Source organism: Nylanderia fulva, unplaced genomic scaffold (assembly GCF_048542155.1).
Source record: "Nylanderia fulva isolate GAGA-0341 unplaced genomic scaffold, ASM4854215v1 Scaffold293, whole genome shotgun sequence".
In the NCBI taxonomy this organism is placed as follows: Eukaryota; Metazoa; Arthropoda; class Insecta; order Hymenoptera; family Formicidae; genus Nylanderia; species Nylanderia fulva.
Window position 1 is genome coordinate 112,032 of NW_028190362.1, and position 20,876 is coordinate 132,907.

A 20,876-nucleotide genomic window follows, 5' to 3' on the forward strand; every position below is an offset into this window, starting at 1 on the left:
CCGAATTTTACGCGTAACAAAGTCGTCGAGTGGCTTAAATCACAGGATGCATACACGCTGCATCGGCCGGTACGACGAAAATTTCCTCGTTTACATTATAACGTAACAAATATCGATGATTTATGGGAAGCCGATTTAATCGATCTTCGTAATCTCAAGAGCTATAATGACGGCTATTCTTATCTATTAACGGTTATCGATGTGCTTAGTAAATTTGTTTGGGTAGAACCTTTACGTGACAAAACAGCTACCTGCGTAATAAAGGCCTTTCAACAAATATTTTCGAGAAACGAGGGTCGACTACCTGTATACTTACAGACCGACAAAGGCAAAGAATTTATCGCCCGCCCTGTACAAAATTTCTTAAAAGAAAAAGACATCCGTTTTCGCGTAACGCGCAATCCCGATATTAAAGCGTCTATAGTGGAACGATTTAATAGAACACTCAAGGAGCGGATGTGGCGTTATTTTACGCATAAAAATACACGTCGTTACTTTGATGTTTTACAAGATATTGTTCACGCTTACAATCATACTCGTCATTCCACCATCAAAATGCAACCCGCTGTCGTTACGCGAGAAAATGCTCGTACCGCGTGTGAAAATATGAAACGACGATGGGATAACGATAAAGAAAAGAAAAAGAAGCGTGGGCGTAAACAAAAGGCTAAATACCGCGTGAACGATCTCGTACGCGTCAGTAGAGCAAAAGTAACGTTCGAGAAAGGATACGAGGCGAAGTGGAGCGAGGAGATATTTCGAATTCATCGAGTTCTCGAATGGAGAAAACCCCGCGTATATGAATTAAGTGATTTATCGGGTGAAATTATAGACGGAATTTTTTACGAACAAGAATTAGCACCGGTTATTAAAGACTTACGCGACGAGGAATTTATCGTCGATCGTGTGATAAAAAGCAGAGGACGCGGTAACAATAAACAATTATTAGTTAGCTGGCAAGGGTATCCTTCTAAATTTAACTCCTGGATACCCGCTTCGAATTTAACTATTCTTCGAAATGAGGGTGGATCAATTTCTTCTGGTTCTTCCAAGCAATAGCAGTATACGCTATTCCCCCGACAATAAAACCTCATCGTTCATTACGGAATTACCTCAATCGCTGCACTTACACGGTGACTGGGAAGTCGCGTTGAGCGAAATCCAATTCCCTAATACCTTTTTTCATGTAAGGCGCGGAGAAAATGTACTCAGTTTCGTCGATATCGACCCTCAAGTTAAAAAGAAAAATAAAGAAGATGAGGTGTTAACTTCGAAGGAAGCCGTAATATCAAATGGCGTTTATAATAATATGGAAGAGCTCGTCTCCACGATTAATTCGTCGTGCAAAGAAGCCGGTTCCCATATTCGTTTGGAGCAAGAAAAATTTACAGGCGGTAGTATTTTTTTCTTCCTCGCGTGTCCCGCTGGTTGCAATCTGATTCATTATATGCATTTTTCCGATAGACTTTTGCAAATGATCGGTTTAGCTGATTTTATTTATAACGCTCCTAAGGGGAGAAGTCACTATTGTTCTATGCTCACGACATCTAAGCTTAATTCCAAAGAAAAATCTACTTCAATTTTTCTTCAACTCGGTTCTCTTGACGAAAATGGAGTACGTCGCGAAGGATTCTATAGTTACGAAGCGTGTAGTTTGGCGCGGGGTATTCCCGATAAACTGTTCGTTTATTGCGATATTTGCGAACCTTACATAACAGGCGATGTGCAAACTCCTCTTCTCCGAATAGTGCCTGTCACAGGGGTGGGGCGCGATTACGAATATGGAACGAATCAAGTGAAATATTTCTCACCTCCGCATTATATCCCGGTGCGCCTAACAAATTTCCGACGGATTGAAATCGATATAAAAGACGATACTGGAAAAAATATACCATTTGAATCCGGCACGTTAACGGTGACTTTACATTTTAAACGTATCGATTAGATTTTTAAAAATACTCTGTAAAGATTTTTTTGATAAGAAAGAAGGATTTTGTTCATTAATATGGATTATTATTCGGAGTATTATAACGGATTACAAAACGGTGGAACTCGCGGCGGTGGAATTCCACGAGTTTTTGTCGGTTCACCCTATCAACGAGGTCATGGAATAGGTAGTTTTCTCGGAGGAATGTTCAGACGCGTATTGCCTTATTTAACTAGAGGACTAGGGGCAGTGGGTAAAGAAGCTTTGCGCGCCGGGGTTAATATAATCGAGGATGTTGAAAATAAAATGCCGTTAAAGGTAGCTGTCAAGCATCGTTTTGAACAATCGCGTGACAATCTTAAGAGAAAAGCTAGGGAAAAAATAAGTAGTCTAATGAAAGGTAGGGGATATAAATCGGATGAAAAAATTCATGTAGCGCAGTTTCCTTTCGGCAGGCTTAAGACTCACGTCGCTAAATCCTCGGTAACCGCATCGCGTAAACGTCGTAAGACAAATAAGAAAAAAAGTTTATCGAAAATCAAGTCGCGTGGGAAAAAAAGAACAAATACAAAAAAAACTAAAAATAATACGAGGAAAAATCGCTCGACTGTAAAAAGACTCAAGTTGTCCGCGAAACGGCGTAAAGCTAATAGCGGTAAAAAGCGTACAGTATACGATATATTTTCATAATCGCCATTATTCTAAATACGCTTGTTCGTGACAATAACGTTGGTAGAGCAGGCGGTGAAAGAAAAAAATGTCATTTCTTCACACACACTCGAGCGAGTGTTTAAAGAGCGAGCTCGATCTCTTCTCTTTACCGCCCACGCAAACTAGCATCGAAAGTTCGCAATGGATTTATTACAAACCCGTGACCTCGCTTTCGGACGACTCCCCGCTAGAATTCGTCATCCCGGGTCACGGAGAAGAATATTTAGATCTCACACACACGTTACTAAGTCTTCGGGTACGTGTAGAAACCGAGCCGCTACCCGGTCTCGCCACCGGATCCGCCGTCAACGTGGGCCCCGTAAATCATTTTCTTCATTCCATCTTCAATCAAATCGACGTGTATTTCAATCAAAAGCTCGTGTCGCCTCCAAACAACGCTTATGCGTACCGCGCGTACATCGAAGCGTTGTTAAATTATTCATCACCCGCAAAAACTTCCCATCTAACCTCGTGCTTATGGGATGCGGATACACCCGGTCACATGGACGATACAGTAGGAGCGGAAGGCAATACCGCTATAGCGAGACGAGCTCGTTACATACGCGGAGGGCGCGCGCTAGATCTTATAGGTCACCTCCATTGCGACGTTTTCAATCAGGACAAATTCTTAATTAATGGCGTCGAGGTGCGGTTGAGACTCGTGCGCTCGAAAGATACGTTTTGTTTCATAGAAACTAATTGCACGTCGAAAATTTGTATACTCGATGCAAGCCTAATGGTGAGAAGAGCGAAAATAAGTTCCGGAGTATTACTAGCGCATGCTAGAATGCTGAGCAAAGTTACCGCCAAGTATCCGCTTACGAGAGTTGAAATTAAAACATTCACGATTCACAGTGGGGTTGTGGGTGAATCGTTAGATAATGTAATACTGGGACAATTACCGAAACGAATAATAGTAGGTTTCGTCGATAATAAAGCGTTTAACGGTGACAGAAAATTGAATCCGTTTAATTTCCAAAATTACGGAATAAATTTCTTCTCGCTATACGTCGACGGTACACAAATACCCAGTAGACCGTTACAACCGGTTTTCTCGTCTCGCGAACCGCTTTACATCGAAGCTTATCATACGCTCTTCTCAGGGACGGGTATCCATTTTTTGAACGAGGGAAATTCTATAAGTAGAGATGATTATTCTCGGGGATATACGTTATTCGCTTTTGATCTTACACCCGATCTATCCGCTAATTGCGCCGGTCATTGGAATCTCGTGAGACACGGAAGTCTTCGGTTAGAAGTGAGATTCGAGAAGGCACTCACCGAAACAATTAATTGTATCGTTTACGCCGAATTCGATAATGTCGTAGAAATCGACGCATCGCGTCAAGTTATCGTCGATTTTTCCGGTTAGCTTTTAACACTCGTTCACCAACATGTATTCATACACAGTAATGTAATACGCGATTAGAAAATTTTCCCCCTCCTCTTCCTTTGGAAATTTCGATGACGCTATTCACGAAGTGGAAACTATGTAACGCGCTAGAATGAATTCAGTTTTGTACGAGACACGAACAAACGCGCACGTTTCGCTAAGAGCTTGTACCTCACCAACGAAAATCTCACAATATGGACATAGTCGTCGACATACAAGGTTTCCGCGATAAAGCCAATAAATTTATCGCGAAGGAAGTCGCCGTTGTCGCAATCGATGCTCCGATTGTCGAGCATTGGATTATGATGCCACCATACGCGTTTGGAAAATTACCCGCAAAAGCAAGACGAAAAAACAATTGGCTCTCACGAAATTATCACGGTATCGAGTGGTTCGACGGCTCAGTTAATCCTAAATATTTTACCTCGCATCTCCGCGAAATCGCAAGACACGCGCGCTGCGTTTACGTCAGAGGTAACGAAAAAGCAAACTACTTGAGGAATTTACTTTCCAGAGATATAAATAATTTGGAGGGTACCTCACCAGCATTTAAAAATCCACCGGATGAGGAGAATATCGTACAATATTGCGGTCATCACGGGATTCGAAAATTTGGAACCTTTTATTGCGCGTTATACAATGCTTATAAATTAAAATGCTGGCTAAGTGCGCAAAATAATTGCGAGAACGTTTCGACCTCTACCGAAGCTACTTGTAGTTCTGACGAAAGTTGGGAAATTACCTTCGACGATAGCGACGATAAATACGACGCCGCCGTTTCTCGCGATGTAAATGAGAATATATATATCAATAACTAAAATACAAATAGAGGAGAAAAATCAGCAAAACAACGAACAGCAGATTGAAAAAGAAGAAGAGAGATTTGTGATTTCTGAACCGTCATCGACGTTGACGGATAGAAACAAGAACGAAACAATTTCCATCTCGACGCAAACTGACATTGAAAACCTCTCAAAACAACTCAAGATAGAAGAAAACGCATTGTCGAAAGAGGTAAAAACTGGTATTGTTCAAATAATACCGTACACTCGTTCGTATTCGGGACAAAAAAATGAACTCTCGCGAAATTCTACAAGCATTGCGTCATCTAGATGCCAGACATGTTGGAGTCTATGCAGCCGACAGAGTTCCGAGGGTGTGGACGAGGTCGACGGCTATCGTCGCTAACACCGACAATCACGATCGACCTGGAGAACATTGGATCGCCTTCTACCTCGATGAACACGGCACAGCCACTTACTTCGACAGCTACGGATTACCCCCCTTGTATCCAGGATTTCTCATCCGACTTCGACGAAACTCCATCATCCATCGTTGGAATATTCAACAATTACAAGGAATTTTTTCTAAGACTTGCGGACAATACTGCTGTGTATTTTTATATTATATGTGTAGCGGCTATAATCTTAATCAGTTTCTCGCTCTTTTTTCCGAAGATTGTGAATATAACGATCGTTTAATCATACACTTATTTCGTAAAATTTTTACTCACAAAAAACAAGCGAATCATAACAATATATAATATGAATTTTAGTATTAATAAATAAATTTTGTTCTGTAAAAATATTTTAAATATAAATCATATTTGTACTTTTAAAACCATTGTTCAATTTTCTTTCACTTCCTCTTTCCAGAAATTGTTATTTTAAAATAAAATTTTATCCGACATCTTTTCAACAATAAGCATTCTTTCTAATCTACGATGATGCATTATTTTTTTTATCGTGACACGAGTCGGAATGCTCGCCAGTACAAATATTTGCGTGTTCTTTTTTATTACCCTACGGCATTGTCAGTTACTACCTGCCACCGATCCCCGGTCGACCGCATGACGCTTTTCTTGGTCAAAATGTTTTTACCCCACCCCGTCTAATATCGACCATTTGATTCGACGAGCTATCCTTGCCATACGTATACCCTAACTGTTTTTACCCCACCCCGTCCAATATCGACCATTTGATTCGACGAGCTATCCTTGCCATACGTATACCCGTACCCCCATACCGTACCCTACGCAACTTTAGCTTAAATACCTCATCTAATCCTTAGACTAGTAAGATCTCGTTTAGCTCAACATACTAGGACCCTGCTCGGAAACACGAAGGCCCCAGGTTCAAATCCAGAGGAAATCAGAAAAAATAAAAAAAAATAAAAAAATTCTCATCCCCACCTTTCGGGGCCAGTCGCCATTTTTTTTTCCCCAACACCCTCTCCCCCTACACCCACACTCGGAAAAACCAGACGCCGGTGGTGGGGGAAAGATAAGATAAGACTCGGCGCCAGACGGGTCGGTGGTGGGGGTTTGTTATGACGGGCCATAGTGCCCACTATACTACTCATAGGTTTGATAAAATTTATATTAACTTCTACATTTTTCACTTTTAATAACATAACTTACAAACAAATTTATGGGACTCCTATGGGTTCCCCACTTTCTCCGATCATTGCCGATATAGTCATGCAGGACTTGGAAACATTAGTAATTAGTAATTTAAATTGCGAAATGACTTTCTATTTCCGTTATGTAGACGACATTATTTTATGCACTTCCGCTGACAATATTACATATGTTTTGAACGAATTCAACAATTATAACGATAGACTACAATTTACATTGGAAAAGGAGGATAATCGTTGTATAAGCTTTTTAGACATAATGATCAAAGTAATAGATAACAAAATTTATTTAGATTGGTATCACAAAAAGACATTCCTAGGTAGATTACTTTCATTTTTTTCAAATCATCCGACTTGTCATAAAATAGGAACAATTTATAACTTGGTAGATAGAGCTTTATTACTATCACATCCGCAATTTCACAAAAAAAATATAGAGAAAGCTATTAACATTTTGCTATCCAACGGTTATCCTCTTGATCTAATTTTCACAGAAATAAAACGCAGATTAAAAAATCTCTCAACTAAGAAATTTAACAAGCCTAATAATAACAATATAACAGATACTAATAATACTAATACTAACATTAAATATTTTGTCATACCATATATAGAATCAATATTTGAGAAAGTTGCTTCAGCAATAAGAAGACCTGACGTAGTGGTAGGATATCGTTGCATTAAAAAATTAAATGACTTCATAAGAGTTCAAAAGGACAAAAATAATTGTCCCACGAATTCTAACGTTATTTACAAATTGAATTGCAACGATTGTGACGCCACATATGTCGGACAGACAAAAAGACAGCTAGGAACGAGACTTAAAGAACATAAAAATAATATTAAATTAGACTCTGCTAGACATTCGGTTATCACGGAACATTCTAAACGAACAACATACATTTGACTGGGACAATATTAAAATTATGGATCATGAAAAGAATTACCATAAAAGACTAATATCTGAAATGATCCACATTAAAGAACAGAAAAATGGAATTAATTTAAATACAAACACCGAATTGTTAGACAGTAGTTATTTTGACATACTTAAAAAATTTGCTGAATCATAATTTAGAAAAAACATTGGTAATAAATAAATACATCACGCTCTCTATTTTGACATTTGGTATTCAGACTTCGCAACACACACTTGAAATATCGGGGAAAAGGACTTGTTAAAACGATAATGTAAGTTGAAAGATTTTTTAATTTTTTCTGACATTGATTTAATTCGCGTATTATATCCGTAGCATGCTCAAATGTCGCATAACTTGGCATCTCAGACCAATCGCCTTGCATATCTATTGGTCAACAGCGAAGAATCGTTTCAATTTTATATTTTAATATTTAACTAACTTTGTATTTTTAACATCTAACTTTATATTTTAATATTTAATTTTTATGTATTGATAAAGACTGTAGTGCAGTCGAAACGTTTACAATTTATATCGATTCTGTAACGGAATGTTAATTTAATGATTTAACTATTAATAAAAAAATTTTTACATCTTATTTATTTACTCGTTTAGTTGGCCTACTATATATGATTGTTTAATTTTGTTTAATTTATACGAGCCTTTCATTAATTAATTTTAAATTTTATTTAATTATTTCACGACGGTTTGACGTAATAAAATGTTTTATTATTATTATATAAAATATAAGTTTAAATTCTTTAATTAATTTTTAATCTTTTATGATTAATTTAATTTACTCTAATTATTTTTGTACGAGAAAAATACTATCATGGGTATACGTTTTATAATTAATTTAATATATTTGTGTTTAAAAATTATATTTGACCTTTAATTTTAATTTTTATTTTATTAAAATTAATAATTAACATATATACTTAATTGCGAATTATATGGATGAAAAAAATCCCCATTATGTGTGTAAGAGATTTCGGAACTCTTTGCTAAAAAATAATTAAAATTAAAAGTCAAATATAATTTTTGAACACTTTTATATTATTAAGAATATATAATTCGGTTCCCGAAATATATTAATTCATTATAAAACGTATACGTGATATTATTTTTCTCATATAAAAATGACTAGAATAAATTGAATTAATTATTAAAAAACTAAAAAGTAATTAAACGACTTAGACTTAGATGATAATAATAATGCAACATTTTATTAAAAAAAGATTCAATAACTAGTAGGTCAGGTTATAATTTTTTATTTATTTATTTATAACATTATGAGCTATTAAGCTCATCATCTCGTTCGCTCTCTGTCTTGCTTTCATTCGGCAAGTCACAAACGATATATGATACTCGTATGTTCCTACTTCAACTCTCGAGAATTTGAAACAAACGAAACTCGTGTCCAATATACAGGGTGTCCGGTAACTAACAGACCAATGATTACAAATGGATTCTTTGGTCAATTTGGGAACGATTTTTCCTGAGCGAAAATGTCGAAAAAGGTCATCATTTTTTACAACTTTCCAATCTTTGTCATTATGTATCTTTATAACTAAGCCTTAAATTAAAATTTTATTATAGTAAACTCTACCTGAAATTAACTGAAGAATGTAATTATGTTAGACTTTTAACTCCAAAACGTTTAGTTTTCAAAAAACCTATTTTTTTCAATCGCTTATAACTCGAAAATTATTGCTAAGGAAAAATCGTCTCCAAATTGGCCAGAGAATCCGCCCTTAATCATTGGTCCGTTAGTTACCGGACACCCTGTATATATTATATAAAAGTGTATAGCACGTCAGAAGCTTGTGAGCTTACAGCGATAAGTAAAAACAATTGCGTATCTATTTCATTGCGTTTATCTGTTTAAACGCGCGCTTTAATTTTTCCAACGTTTTTGCCTGTTTATATTTTAAAGGTCCTCTCTTCTAAAAATCTTGTTTTAAAGATCCTCTCCGCGAGCAAAATTCGAAAACATAAATTATTTAATATTTTTACTTTATTATTTGTAAATCCTCGGTAATTTCAACATTTTTCTATTTGAAAATTATTAATTTTCTATTGCCAATTAATTTTATCACAGACTTTACTCTTACTCCCATTGCACTTTCGTTTGCGGTTTTCAGTATACGATTTTTTATCGTAGTTACTGAAAATTATTATTGTGAATTATACTTGTGCAGTGATTTGAAGAATTTACAATTTCGTTGAAATTGTTGATTTTTCAAAAAAATTACGAGATTCGCGGAAATTGCGTGCTTTCTTGGCATTTTCCGTTCGCGGCAGGCGGTTTATTTTTTATTGTTGCAAGTGTTTTTTTTTTTTTTTATTAAAATAGATAATAATAATGTGAAATAAATCACGATATTTGACAGATGTGCATATATATAGAAATTGTAATAATAATAATATTATATCATAAAATTGTAAATTGTTTCAATTTTTTATAGACTGCGATAAAAGATTTTACATTTGGATAAGAAACTGCGGTAAGTAAAAATATAAAATTCTTGAAAACGTACCAAAAATATTTGATAACGTAAAAAGGTGAACTTTGAAAAATAAGGAACTTAAAAATTGCACTAATAAATGGGCTATATGTGAGCCGTACGCGGATGTAAGGTGTGTTATATCGAAATTTAATTAATAGAATTGAGAATTAATCCCAATTTTAAGTCTTACAAATGTCCAAGCTAATTTTTTGTACCTCGTGTACATTTTTGAAAGTTATATCGAAAAATTAAATTTCAATATGCGTCTTACATCTCACATTTCGCATACGGCTCACATATAGCCTATTTATCTCTTATACTTTATTTCAACCCTTATAGAAATTTATTACTAGTAACGCCAATTTATCACTTATTTCGAGTAATTAATCACTTTTATTTCGAATACTTAAATTACTGTATATAGTATTTTAAATATTCGAAATATATATATAAGTGATTAATTGGCGTAGTGATAAATTTCTACAAGAGAATAAGGAGCCTTTAAATTCTTAATGTAAAAAATTTTAAGTAATTTTCTTTAATAAAATTTAATTAAAAAATTTTTAAACACTGTGTTAAATCACATTTAAAATTGTGATTATTTCAATAAAAAAACATTTTATGTGTAAAAAATATATTTTTTATATTTAATAAATTTTATATATATATATATATATATATATGCATATGTAAAATATTCTCTCTCTCTCTCTCTCTCTCTCTCTCTCTCTCTCTTTCTCACACACACACACACACACAACGGGGGCCAAATCTCTCAAATTGGTCTCATGATCAATTAGCCTGGATTCGCACCAGGGGCAAAGTCTGTTGGTAATGTCAAACGAATTTAGCCTGGACTTGCACCAGGGGCAAAGTCTTTTGGTCGAGTCTACGAAATTTAGCACGGACTCGAACCAGGGGCAAAGTCTTTTGGTTCAAGTCTACGAAATTTAGCACGGACTCGAACCAGGGACAAAGTGTGTCGGTAAGGGGCAAAGTCTATCGCACGAAGATGGCGGTCTCTTCTTTAGGCAGGCCTTTGGCGATCTGTCTATTAATCTGTGTCAATAATGCTTTTCTAGTTTAAGTTTTTTTGGGTTGTGTATTTAGATTTTCGTGCTCCAGTATTACGATTACATAATTTGACATCTATTAGCATTCAACATGTAAAAGATTAATGTTGTTACAATATCAACAATAGCTAGAATAATAAATATATGTAAGAATAATCCATAAAATTGACATTTTCAAATCACATTAAATATAAAAGAAGAAATAAAGGGTTCCGACAGCTGCATATTTATTTACAGTGTAATAGATTATCTCACCCTTAATTTAACTTTTTGCCCACTATGAAGGAAGGAGCAGAATACACAGATAACTATTATCAGCAGGAATGAGAATGCATTTATAAAGAACTTGATTAAGAGACCAAACTTTTTCAGTTTCCTCAAGTTGTAATACCTTACTAAATGCCCAATTCTGTAGAATTAATAGGAAATGTAAAGAAGTCAGAAATATTTCTAAATCTATATCCATGTAAGGAAATTTGTGTGCCACAAAAGGAACAAGTAATTTTTGAGAGGACCACTAATCGCCATTTTTTGACTGAAAACAACTATCTGCTTCTGATGTGGATAGCATCATTTCGTGCATAGTCAACTTGGAATAACGTCTACTTCATCGTTCTCTTCGTAATGTTTTTGACTCAATTCAATTCATTTTTCATTAATTATGTCTTTCTGCATGAGTCGACTTCCTCTTTCAAAGTCTCTATTGTAAAGTTGCTGAACAGGCATGTATGTTACTCTTAGGCAACGCTTGATGATACCCAATAAGTAATTTTTGTATTTAAATGCACTGAAATTACTGATAGTCCCATTAGTGCGGCATTCCATAGCTATAAATAGCAGAGTACATGAATGTAATAAATGACAAATTCTTTTCCAAAAATATCCGCAGCAAACAAATGAACGAAAAAGGAGATTTGCTATTTGAATCATCCCTTTTTTTTAACTAAGAAAGGGCTTGAAAGAATGTACACTCTGTATTGCAAAAATAAATAGTTTGTGTATAGATTTCGATCTAGCAAACTGAACACCATTAATCCATCATACAAAAGAAGTATGATTCTTCTAAACTTTGATCCTTTGTATCTTTCCAAATAGGATAAGTTGCGAGATCTTCTGCAGAAATCGATTGGAATATGAGGTTTAATCTTGTTCATAAATGCTAAAGCAGCAGCCTTATCACGCGCTGAAATTTTTTCCCGATTTGGTCCTTGTTTTCCCAAAATAATCTCCAATCATCGTTGAAAAACTCCGCTATACAAAAAATGCATTTTATCCAATCTAAACTGAGACACCATGCCAATTTCAATTTCTTCTAACAGAGACGTAATCCTAGAAATATGATGGCCATCATCTATCTTTAATCTAAATTCTTCATCATTACGAAGAAGTGCATCATGATCCAAAAAAACTTGTCTGTTTTTATAGCGCTTGCCAGTAACGTGACACTTTTCACAAGCTTTCTTTGACATATGTCCTCTAACGCATTTGACAAATGCTCTTGCAGGGACATCTAAAATAAAATTTCGTATTTCAATATAATATATAGTATCATTAAATATAATTCCGTTTGTCATTAAAATAGAAAATTTGTCTACAAATTGACTTACTACTGCGATATCGATATAAAATAAAGTAGTTATAAAATTATTCCTAAATAGATTTTTATAATATCAAGTTTATGACTATTACTATTTAATTATTTAATATTTTATTTCGATTAGTCCTATATAAAAAAAGGTTTCGTAATATATTAGCAATTTCATGACAACGCTTTACACTCTGCATTACTCGTGAAGTGCAAAAAAAATATTTTTTACTTAAAATACAAGATAGTTATCTATAATAAGCAAAGAGAACCGTCGTATTTTGAAATATGACGGGGGTGGTGGCGGTTCTTTGCTTATTTATGTAAAGATGCTTATCATATACAAAAATGAATGATATAATCTTCAAAAAAAAGGTAAAAAAAGGCGACCAGTTAAGGGCACGCTATTAACAAAAATTATTTATTGCAAACCTATGTGGAATCCTATGAAAAATTAACCATTGCAAATCCATGTAGAATCCTATGAAAAATTAATCATTGCAAACCCATGTAGAATTGTATTAAAAATTATCCATTGCAAACTTATGTAGAATCCTACATTGCAAACCCATGTACAATAGAATTGTATGAAAAATTATCGATTATAAATCCATGTACAATCGTAACAAAAGTAATGAAATAAAAAAAAAATTGCGACAAGTAAAAGTAGAAACTTGTACCAGTGGAAAATTAAAGTTGCAGACATATATAGAGTCGTATAATGAATCAGTAAAAATTTAAATTTGAAAATGTAGAATCGTACCATAAAAAAACTTATCTTTTAAAAAAAAAAGATAAACAAGATGCCAAGTCCATGCGCCATGTGAAAAAGTGTTAAACAAAAAAGTATTTTTTAATAAAAAAATATATCAATAGAAAAAAATGTATGTTCTAAAATTAATATCTCTACACAAAAAGTAATGTCCACAAATTGCGCGAATAAATAAACATTTTTATAAAAAATTAAAATTTAAAAACTTATGCAAATTTAAAATTAATATAAAATAAAAAGAAATAAAAAAATTTTAGTTAAAAAAACTGGGCGCGCTGCTAAGTTTCAAAATTACAATGCACCTTAAAGTAACATTAATTAATTTAAACACAAAACATATTTTAACTGCAATGAGTTTAAAAATAACAATTTAATTTTAATATCATTAGAATATTATTTAGCACCTTAAAGTAACATTAATTAATTTAAACACAAAACATATTTTAACTGCAATGAGTTTAAAAATAACAATTTAATTTTAATCTCATTAGAATATTATTTAGCAGCGCGCCCAGTTTTTTTAACTAAAATTTTTTTATTTCTTTTTATTTTATATTAATTTTAAATTTGCATAAGTTTTTAAATTTTAATTTTTTATAAAAATGTTTATTTATTCGCGCAATTTTTGGACATTACTTTTTGTGTAGAGATATTAATTTTAGAACATACATTTTTTTCTATTGATATATTTTTTTATTAAAAAATACTTTTTTGTTTAACACTTTTTCACATGGCGCATGGACTTGGCATCTTGTTTATCTTTTTTTTTAAAAGATAAGTTTTTTTATGGTACGATTCTACATTTTCAAATTTAAATTTTTACTGATTCATTATACGACTCTATATATGTCTGCAACTTTAATTTTTCACTGGTACAAGTTTCTACTTTTACTTGTCGCAATTTTTTTTTATTTCATTACTTTTGTTACGATTGTACATGGATTTATAATCGATAATTTTTCATACAATTCTATGGTACATGGGTTTGCAATGTAGGATTCTACATAAGTTTGCAATGGATAATTTTTAATACAATTCTACATGGGTTTGCAATGATTAATTTTTCATAGGATTCTACATGGATTTGCAATGGTTAATTTTTCATAGGATTCCACATAGGTTTGCAATAAATAATTTTTGTTAATAGCGTGCCCTTAACTGGTCGCCTTTTTTTACCTTTTTTTAAAGGTGAGTTTTTAGAGATTATTTAACATAACGTTACAATTATGTCATTAAAATTACGTAGTATTTACGAAACTTTTAGAGTATACACATTTATAATAACCAAAATACATAAATGTTACATAACAAAGTAACACCAAAATTGCATAATAAATACATTACGTTATTGACATAAATGATACGTCATCGTTTTGTTCCGCCGATCTATAACATACATATATAGATTAATATGTAATTGTTTCGTAAATGATCCTTTCGTGTTTACTGGGTGTCAGAGATGGCAAAATATCAATTAAATTTTTTATAATTGAACAAATGATATGAACAGATTTAATTAAAATAAGAGTTTAACAAGGCTCTGTAATATAAATATAAATTTAAAGATATAAGACAGGCAGTAAGAGCCAACTCGCGGATGACAGTGCGTTATTCTAACGAAACTAAATTTTTTCGTCAGGATTAAGTATCTGTGCACAAGGCACCAAATTTTACTTGGTCACGGCCAAGATTTAAAATATGAAATAATCTCATATTTGAGATTTAATTTCAATAACCCTTTCACCCCCCTACGGAAATAAGTAAATGCAAGAGAAAAATATAGATCCGAAAGTCGCTGAATCGGGAATCGAACCCGAGACCTTTCGCTTGCCGGGCGACTGCTCTTCCAACTGAGCTATTCAGATCCCTTCGATTCCATACTTCTCTCTGCTATATGTAATAATGTTGATAAACAAACGCGAGATTATTTCATATTTTAAATCTTGGCCGTGACCAAGTAAAATTTGGTGCCTTGTGCACAGATACTTAATCCTGACGAAAAAATTTAGTTTCGTTAGGATGACGCACTGTCATCCGCGAGTTGGCTCTTACTGCCTGTCTTATATCTTTACATTTATATTTATATTACAGAGCCTTGTTAAACTCTTAATTTATACACGCTGGCTTAAAACGCGTTTGTTTATCAACATTATTACATATAGCAGAGAGAAGTATGGAATCGAAGGGATCTGAATAGCTCAGTTGGAAGAGCAGTCGCCCGGCAAGCGAAAAGTTTCAGGTTCGATTCCCGATTCAGCGACTTTCGGATCTATATTTTTCTCTTGCATTTACTTATTTCCGTAGGGGGGTGAAAGGGTTATTGAAATTAAATCTCAAATATGAGATTATTTCATATTTTAAATCTTGGCCGTGACCAAGTAAAATTTGGTGCCTTGTGCACAGATACTTAATCCTGACAAAAAAATTTAGTTTCGTTAGGATAACGCACTGTCATCCGCGAGTTGGCTCTTACTGCCTGTCTTATATCTTTAAATTTATATTTAATTAAAATATTTTTAATTGACGATTAATTTTAGAAAGATTAATTAGATTTTGTTACAATGACGATTGATATAAGCTAGATTAATCGAAGATCGTTTAATTAACAATTAATATGATCGAAGTCAATTAAAGATTATTTAATTGACAATTGATATAAACGAAATTAATCGGAGAACGATCGATTAAAAATTAATACAAGCTAATTTAATTAAAAGTTTTTTAATTAACGATTAATATGAGTTAATTTTAATTAGAAGTACTTTAATTGACGATTGAAAAAAACAGATTCAATCGAAGACAATTTAATTGACAATTGATTTGAGCAGAAACAATTAAAAATCATTTAATTGACGATTAAATATAGCAAATTTAATGCGAATCTCTTCCATTAATGATTGACTTAAGAAAATCGATATAATTTCTCTATTTCCATTAATTAACAATGTGTAACGATTAATACAATTTAAATTTTAATCGAAGATGTTTGATTGATGATATTAAAATGACTGAATTTAAATAATATATATCTTTTCCTTGATTCTAGCAAAGTTAGTGTACGTAATAGTTACAATATAAATAATAAATAATTTACGTTTTTTAAACCATATTTTTATTCAGAACATTTTCAATTCATTATACATTTTATTATATTTAATTTAATTAAATTTAATGTTAATATATATTGCATATTTCTCGAATTTTTTCTCATTTGTTCTAAAATAATAAATGTATAATATGTTATAATAAAATGTGTTGTACATATATACAATATATATTATAATTCAAAATTATTAATCAAATGTAAATATTGCAGGAAGTTTGGTAATATAACGAAGTGTAACCATACAGTTTCCTTCTGGAGAACACTTCTGCATTCAACTAGGTAACCATTTAACAATGTTTTTACATATTACATTCAAATTGTGTTTATTTATTATAAATAAATTATTAGAGAGAAATATTGGAAAATATTGAATAACATAATTAGAATACGTTGTATATAAATTTTTATATAAATGGTCTTGTTTTAAAATTGTATTATTATTTAAATGCTTAGAATGTATATATTTTAAATGATAATCCTTAAGAGTCGCCAGTAATAAATAATGAAAATCTCTCCTCCAATTTTAAAGTCGACCAGACTGGCAATAATTTATTTAAAAAATTAGTTAAATTACAACGTTTCGGCTGTCACTGCAGCCCTTTTCAAGTAATCTATGAACAATTATATACATATAAATATACTCTTAATGCGCTTAATCATACAAATAATTATAAATTTACAAAAATATATATGTTTACATACCAGATTAATACAATAAATCAAATTTACAGCAAACCCCCGACAAAATTAACCATTGTTTTGATGAACAATGTATAACTGACAGAAGTGAGCACGAAAAAAAAAAAAAAATAGATGTTGACTGTTAGCAGGAAACTGTTAGTCACTAACGCGTTGAGAAAATAGAGAACCAGAGTACTGTGTCTTTCGCAATTTTTAAAACGTCAATACAAAGTCAAATGAATAAATAAATAAATAAATAAATATGTAACATATGACAATATAATATATTAAATAGCTTCAAGAACGCGATCATAAATCCCACTGAAATTCTCCGTATCTTTTTGTAAATTAATGCTCTTTCTTTGGTTTTTTATATAGAACATTTCTGCTATTTCTCTTTTTCTTGTTTGTATATATTTTGTTATTATGTATTTATTTATATATTTATATTTTCTTTATATTGAAAAGATTCATTTTTCTTTTTCCTTTTTTTAAATTAATAAATTTTATTAAATATTTGTTTGCCAATTAAACAAAAATGTAATCGTACACCAGCAATTACTTTTCAAAATATTATTTTTCTTGTGTGTGAATAGTTTCATATAATATCTGGATTGCAAATATATTGTTAATAATAATAGTTTTGTTGCATATCTATTATGCATATAATTTGGAAATAATATAATTTAATAATTAAAAATTGCAAACAGAATAATATATTCACATATTTATATTATATTATATTATATCTGCACATATTCATATTGATGAGATAATTGTTTATTATATAAATTCATGTGTGCGTGATAATTAAATCCTAAACAATCATAAAAATGAAAAGGTCAGGCCATGTTCAAAAGAAGGTACTCAAAAATTTAAACCTTTAAAAATTTAAACGATTTAATAATAAATTATCACGAAAAGTAACTGATATGTTATTCAAGGTGCCAGTTCAAAGTGAACATACGTAAAGTGTATATTATCTAAATTTAGTAATAATATATTACCATGAAAAGTAACTGTGATATTTTATTCAAGGTGCAAGTTCACATTGAACATACATACATATAAGTAAAAATGATTACAATTTGATTCTAGAAAATAAGTGCGATATGTTATTCTTAGTGCACAAAATATAATAGTCGTTTATAGAGATTTGATTTGAAATTCATACTAGTCCGTACAATGAAAAATAATTGCTCGTAATTCCAGAGTACCAATTTGTTAATGACTCAGAAAAATAACATGGCGGCCTGCTCTCAAAAAACTATGATGTTTTTCGATGTCCATTTAGAAATAATGTCAAAGCTCTTACAGAATAATTACTACAACATTTGAAGTACGAAAAGTATTACATTAGAAGAAGAGTAGATTAGAATAAGGATTCAACGTTGTTGTTAAACGTCAGTTCAATAACTTACTCCCTGAAAATACGGTATAACACAAATCGGAAGTTGATACGAAAATTCGAAATTTTACTAAAGAAAGATTGGAGGTTTTTAATTTATACAATTTTCACAACTCTTATTTCAATTATTTATTCTACCCATCGAAAGTTTTTGAAAGCAGGCCGCCATGTTATTTTTCTGAGTCATTAACAAATTGATACTCTGGAATTACGAGCAATTATTTTTCATTGTACGGACTAGTATGAATTTCAAATCAAATCTCTATAAACGACTATTATATTTTGTGCACTAAGAATAACATATCGCACTTATTTTCTAGAATCAAATTGTAATCAGTTTTACTTATATGTATGTATGTTCAATGTGAACTTGCACCTTGAATAAAATATCACAGTTACTTTTCATGGTAATATATTATTACTAAATTTAGATAATATACACTTTACGTATGTTCACTTTGAATTGGCATCTTGAATAACATATCAGTTACTTTTCGTGATAATTTATTATTAGATCGTTTAAATTTTTAAAGGTTTAAATTTTTGAGTACCTTCTTTTGAACATGGCCTGACCTTTTCATTTTTATGATTTTTTTAGGATAATCTTTTCTTGATTAATCAAGAAAAATTTGATAAACCTTTTGAGTAAATTATTCAATTCAACAAATTAATATTAATCTGATAACCATATGGTTTAATTGGTCACATATCTACCAAAGCTTTAGTTGCTGACACAAAACTTTTTTCTCAGTGTGTTTTATAGATATTATGAAACATAATGTACACACGATATACAGAAATGTATATACATATTATATACACTAAAGTACATATAAAGTACATATAAACTATACATCTACACTTTACATACATTTACCATATATAAAAGACATCAAGGAATATACATATTACATATTGCAATGTATGTACAAATCATGTATATGAAATGTATATATTTAGAGATTATAAAATGTATGTATATATATGATATATAGAAATGTATATACATATTACATACTGTATAGGTATATACAAATTATGTATCTACATTTTACATACATTGTACATACATAAACTGTACGTACATATGAAATACATCAATGAATATACGAGGGCGGTCCGATAAGTACTTAGCCTCACCGCCCGATGGTGCCAGTATCACAACAGAGATTTACTATCGTGTAGTACATTCTCGTAGACGGCTACTGTCAAAATTTCAGCCGAATCGGACTCGTAGTTTTGTTTTGACCGCCTGTGGAAGCGGGCGTGTCCGCGGATTTTAGAAAAATGGAAAAAAGAGCAATATCGGTCGGTGATTCGATTTTTGTTTTTGGAAGAGAAATCGCGCAGCGAAATCAAAGAGCGTTTGGATGCTGTGTACGGTGACTCTTCTCCTTCGATGGCGACCGTCAAAAATTGGTTTAACGAATTTCAACGTGGTCGCACGTCGGTTTTTGATGAGCCACGCCCAGGTGCCCCGAAAAGGGCTACCACGGAGGATAACGTGACAAAAATCCACGATCTCGTATTGGCAGACCGCCGATTGAAGGTGCGCGAGATAGCTGAAACAGTAGGCATCTCAAAAGACCGCGTGGGTCATATCCTGCATGAAATTTTGGGCATGAGAAAGCTGTCAGCGCGATGGGTGCCGCGTTTGCTCACTCCGGACAACAAGCACAACCGTGCCACCACTTCAGAGCAGTGTTTGACGCTGTTTAAGCGCAATCCGAAGGAGTTTCTGCGTCGTTTCGTGACCGTCGACGAAACATGGATCCACTGGTACACACCAGAGACTAAGGAACAGTCGAAACAGTGGACATCACCCGGCGAACGTGATCCGAAGAAGGCGAAGACTGTCCTATCGGCCGGAAAGGTGATGGCCACCGTTTTCTGGGATTCACAAGGTGTGATCTACATCGACACCCGAAAAGAGGCCCCAAAAAGGCAAGGGCCCCTTTTCTATTCCGAATTAAATTTGGGCCCCATTCGACACTGAAAATTTCAAAAAAAAGGTTTCATTTTTGGGGAAGAAAAAAGGGGGCTTTTTCCCCCATGACAACGCAAAACCGGGTCACCCCCCCTCCGCCTTTGCCACGGGGCCCAAAATTTTCCCAAAATTTCCTAAAAGAAACTGCTGCCCCCCTCCACCGTATTCCCGATTTTTGGCCCCGTTCGACTTTTTTTTGTTTTCAAACCCTTTAAAAAATCACTCGCCGGGCAAAAATTTGAGTCAAATGAGGGGGGTCAAACCCCCGCCACGGAGGTCATCAAAAAAACCCACGTGCGGACCTACCCCTTTTCAAATCTCGAGAAAAATTTTTTTTCAGATAAGTTAAAAAATTGGGGCATTGCTTTTGGGGGGGGGTTCGAGCTAA

General features: G+C 32.8%; 2 protein-coding genes across 2 annotated transcripts; both read left to right on the plus strand.

The window, feature by feature from the left end:
• The first annotated feature begins 1,016 nt into the window (after positions 1-1,016).
• Positions 1,017-2,478, plus strand: LOC146722644 (uncharacterized). Its single transcript, XM_085484132.1, has one exon. It carries the CDS (start codon positions 1,019-1,021, stop codon positions 1,943-1,945), a length of 927 nt encoding a protein of 308 aa, XP_085340258.1. The 5' UTR covers positions 1,017-1,018; the 3' UTR covers positions 1,946-2,478.
• A 206-nt stretch (positions 2,479-2,684) lies between these two features.
• Positions 2,685-4,010, plus strand: LOC146722645 (uncharacterized protein F54H12.2-like). Its single transcript, XM_085484131.1, has one exon. It carries the CDS (start codon positions 2,685-2,687, stop codon positions 4,008-4,010), a length of 1,326 nt encoding a protein of 441 aa, XP_085340257.1.
• The last annotated feature ends 16,866 nt before the right edge of the window (positions 4,011-20,876 follow it).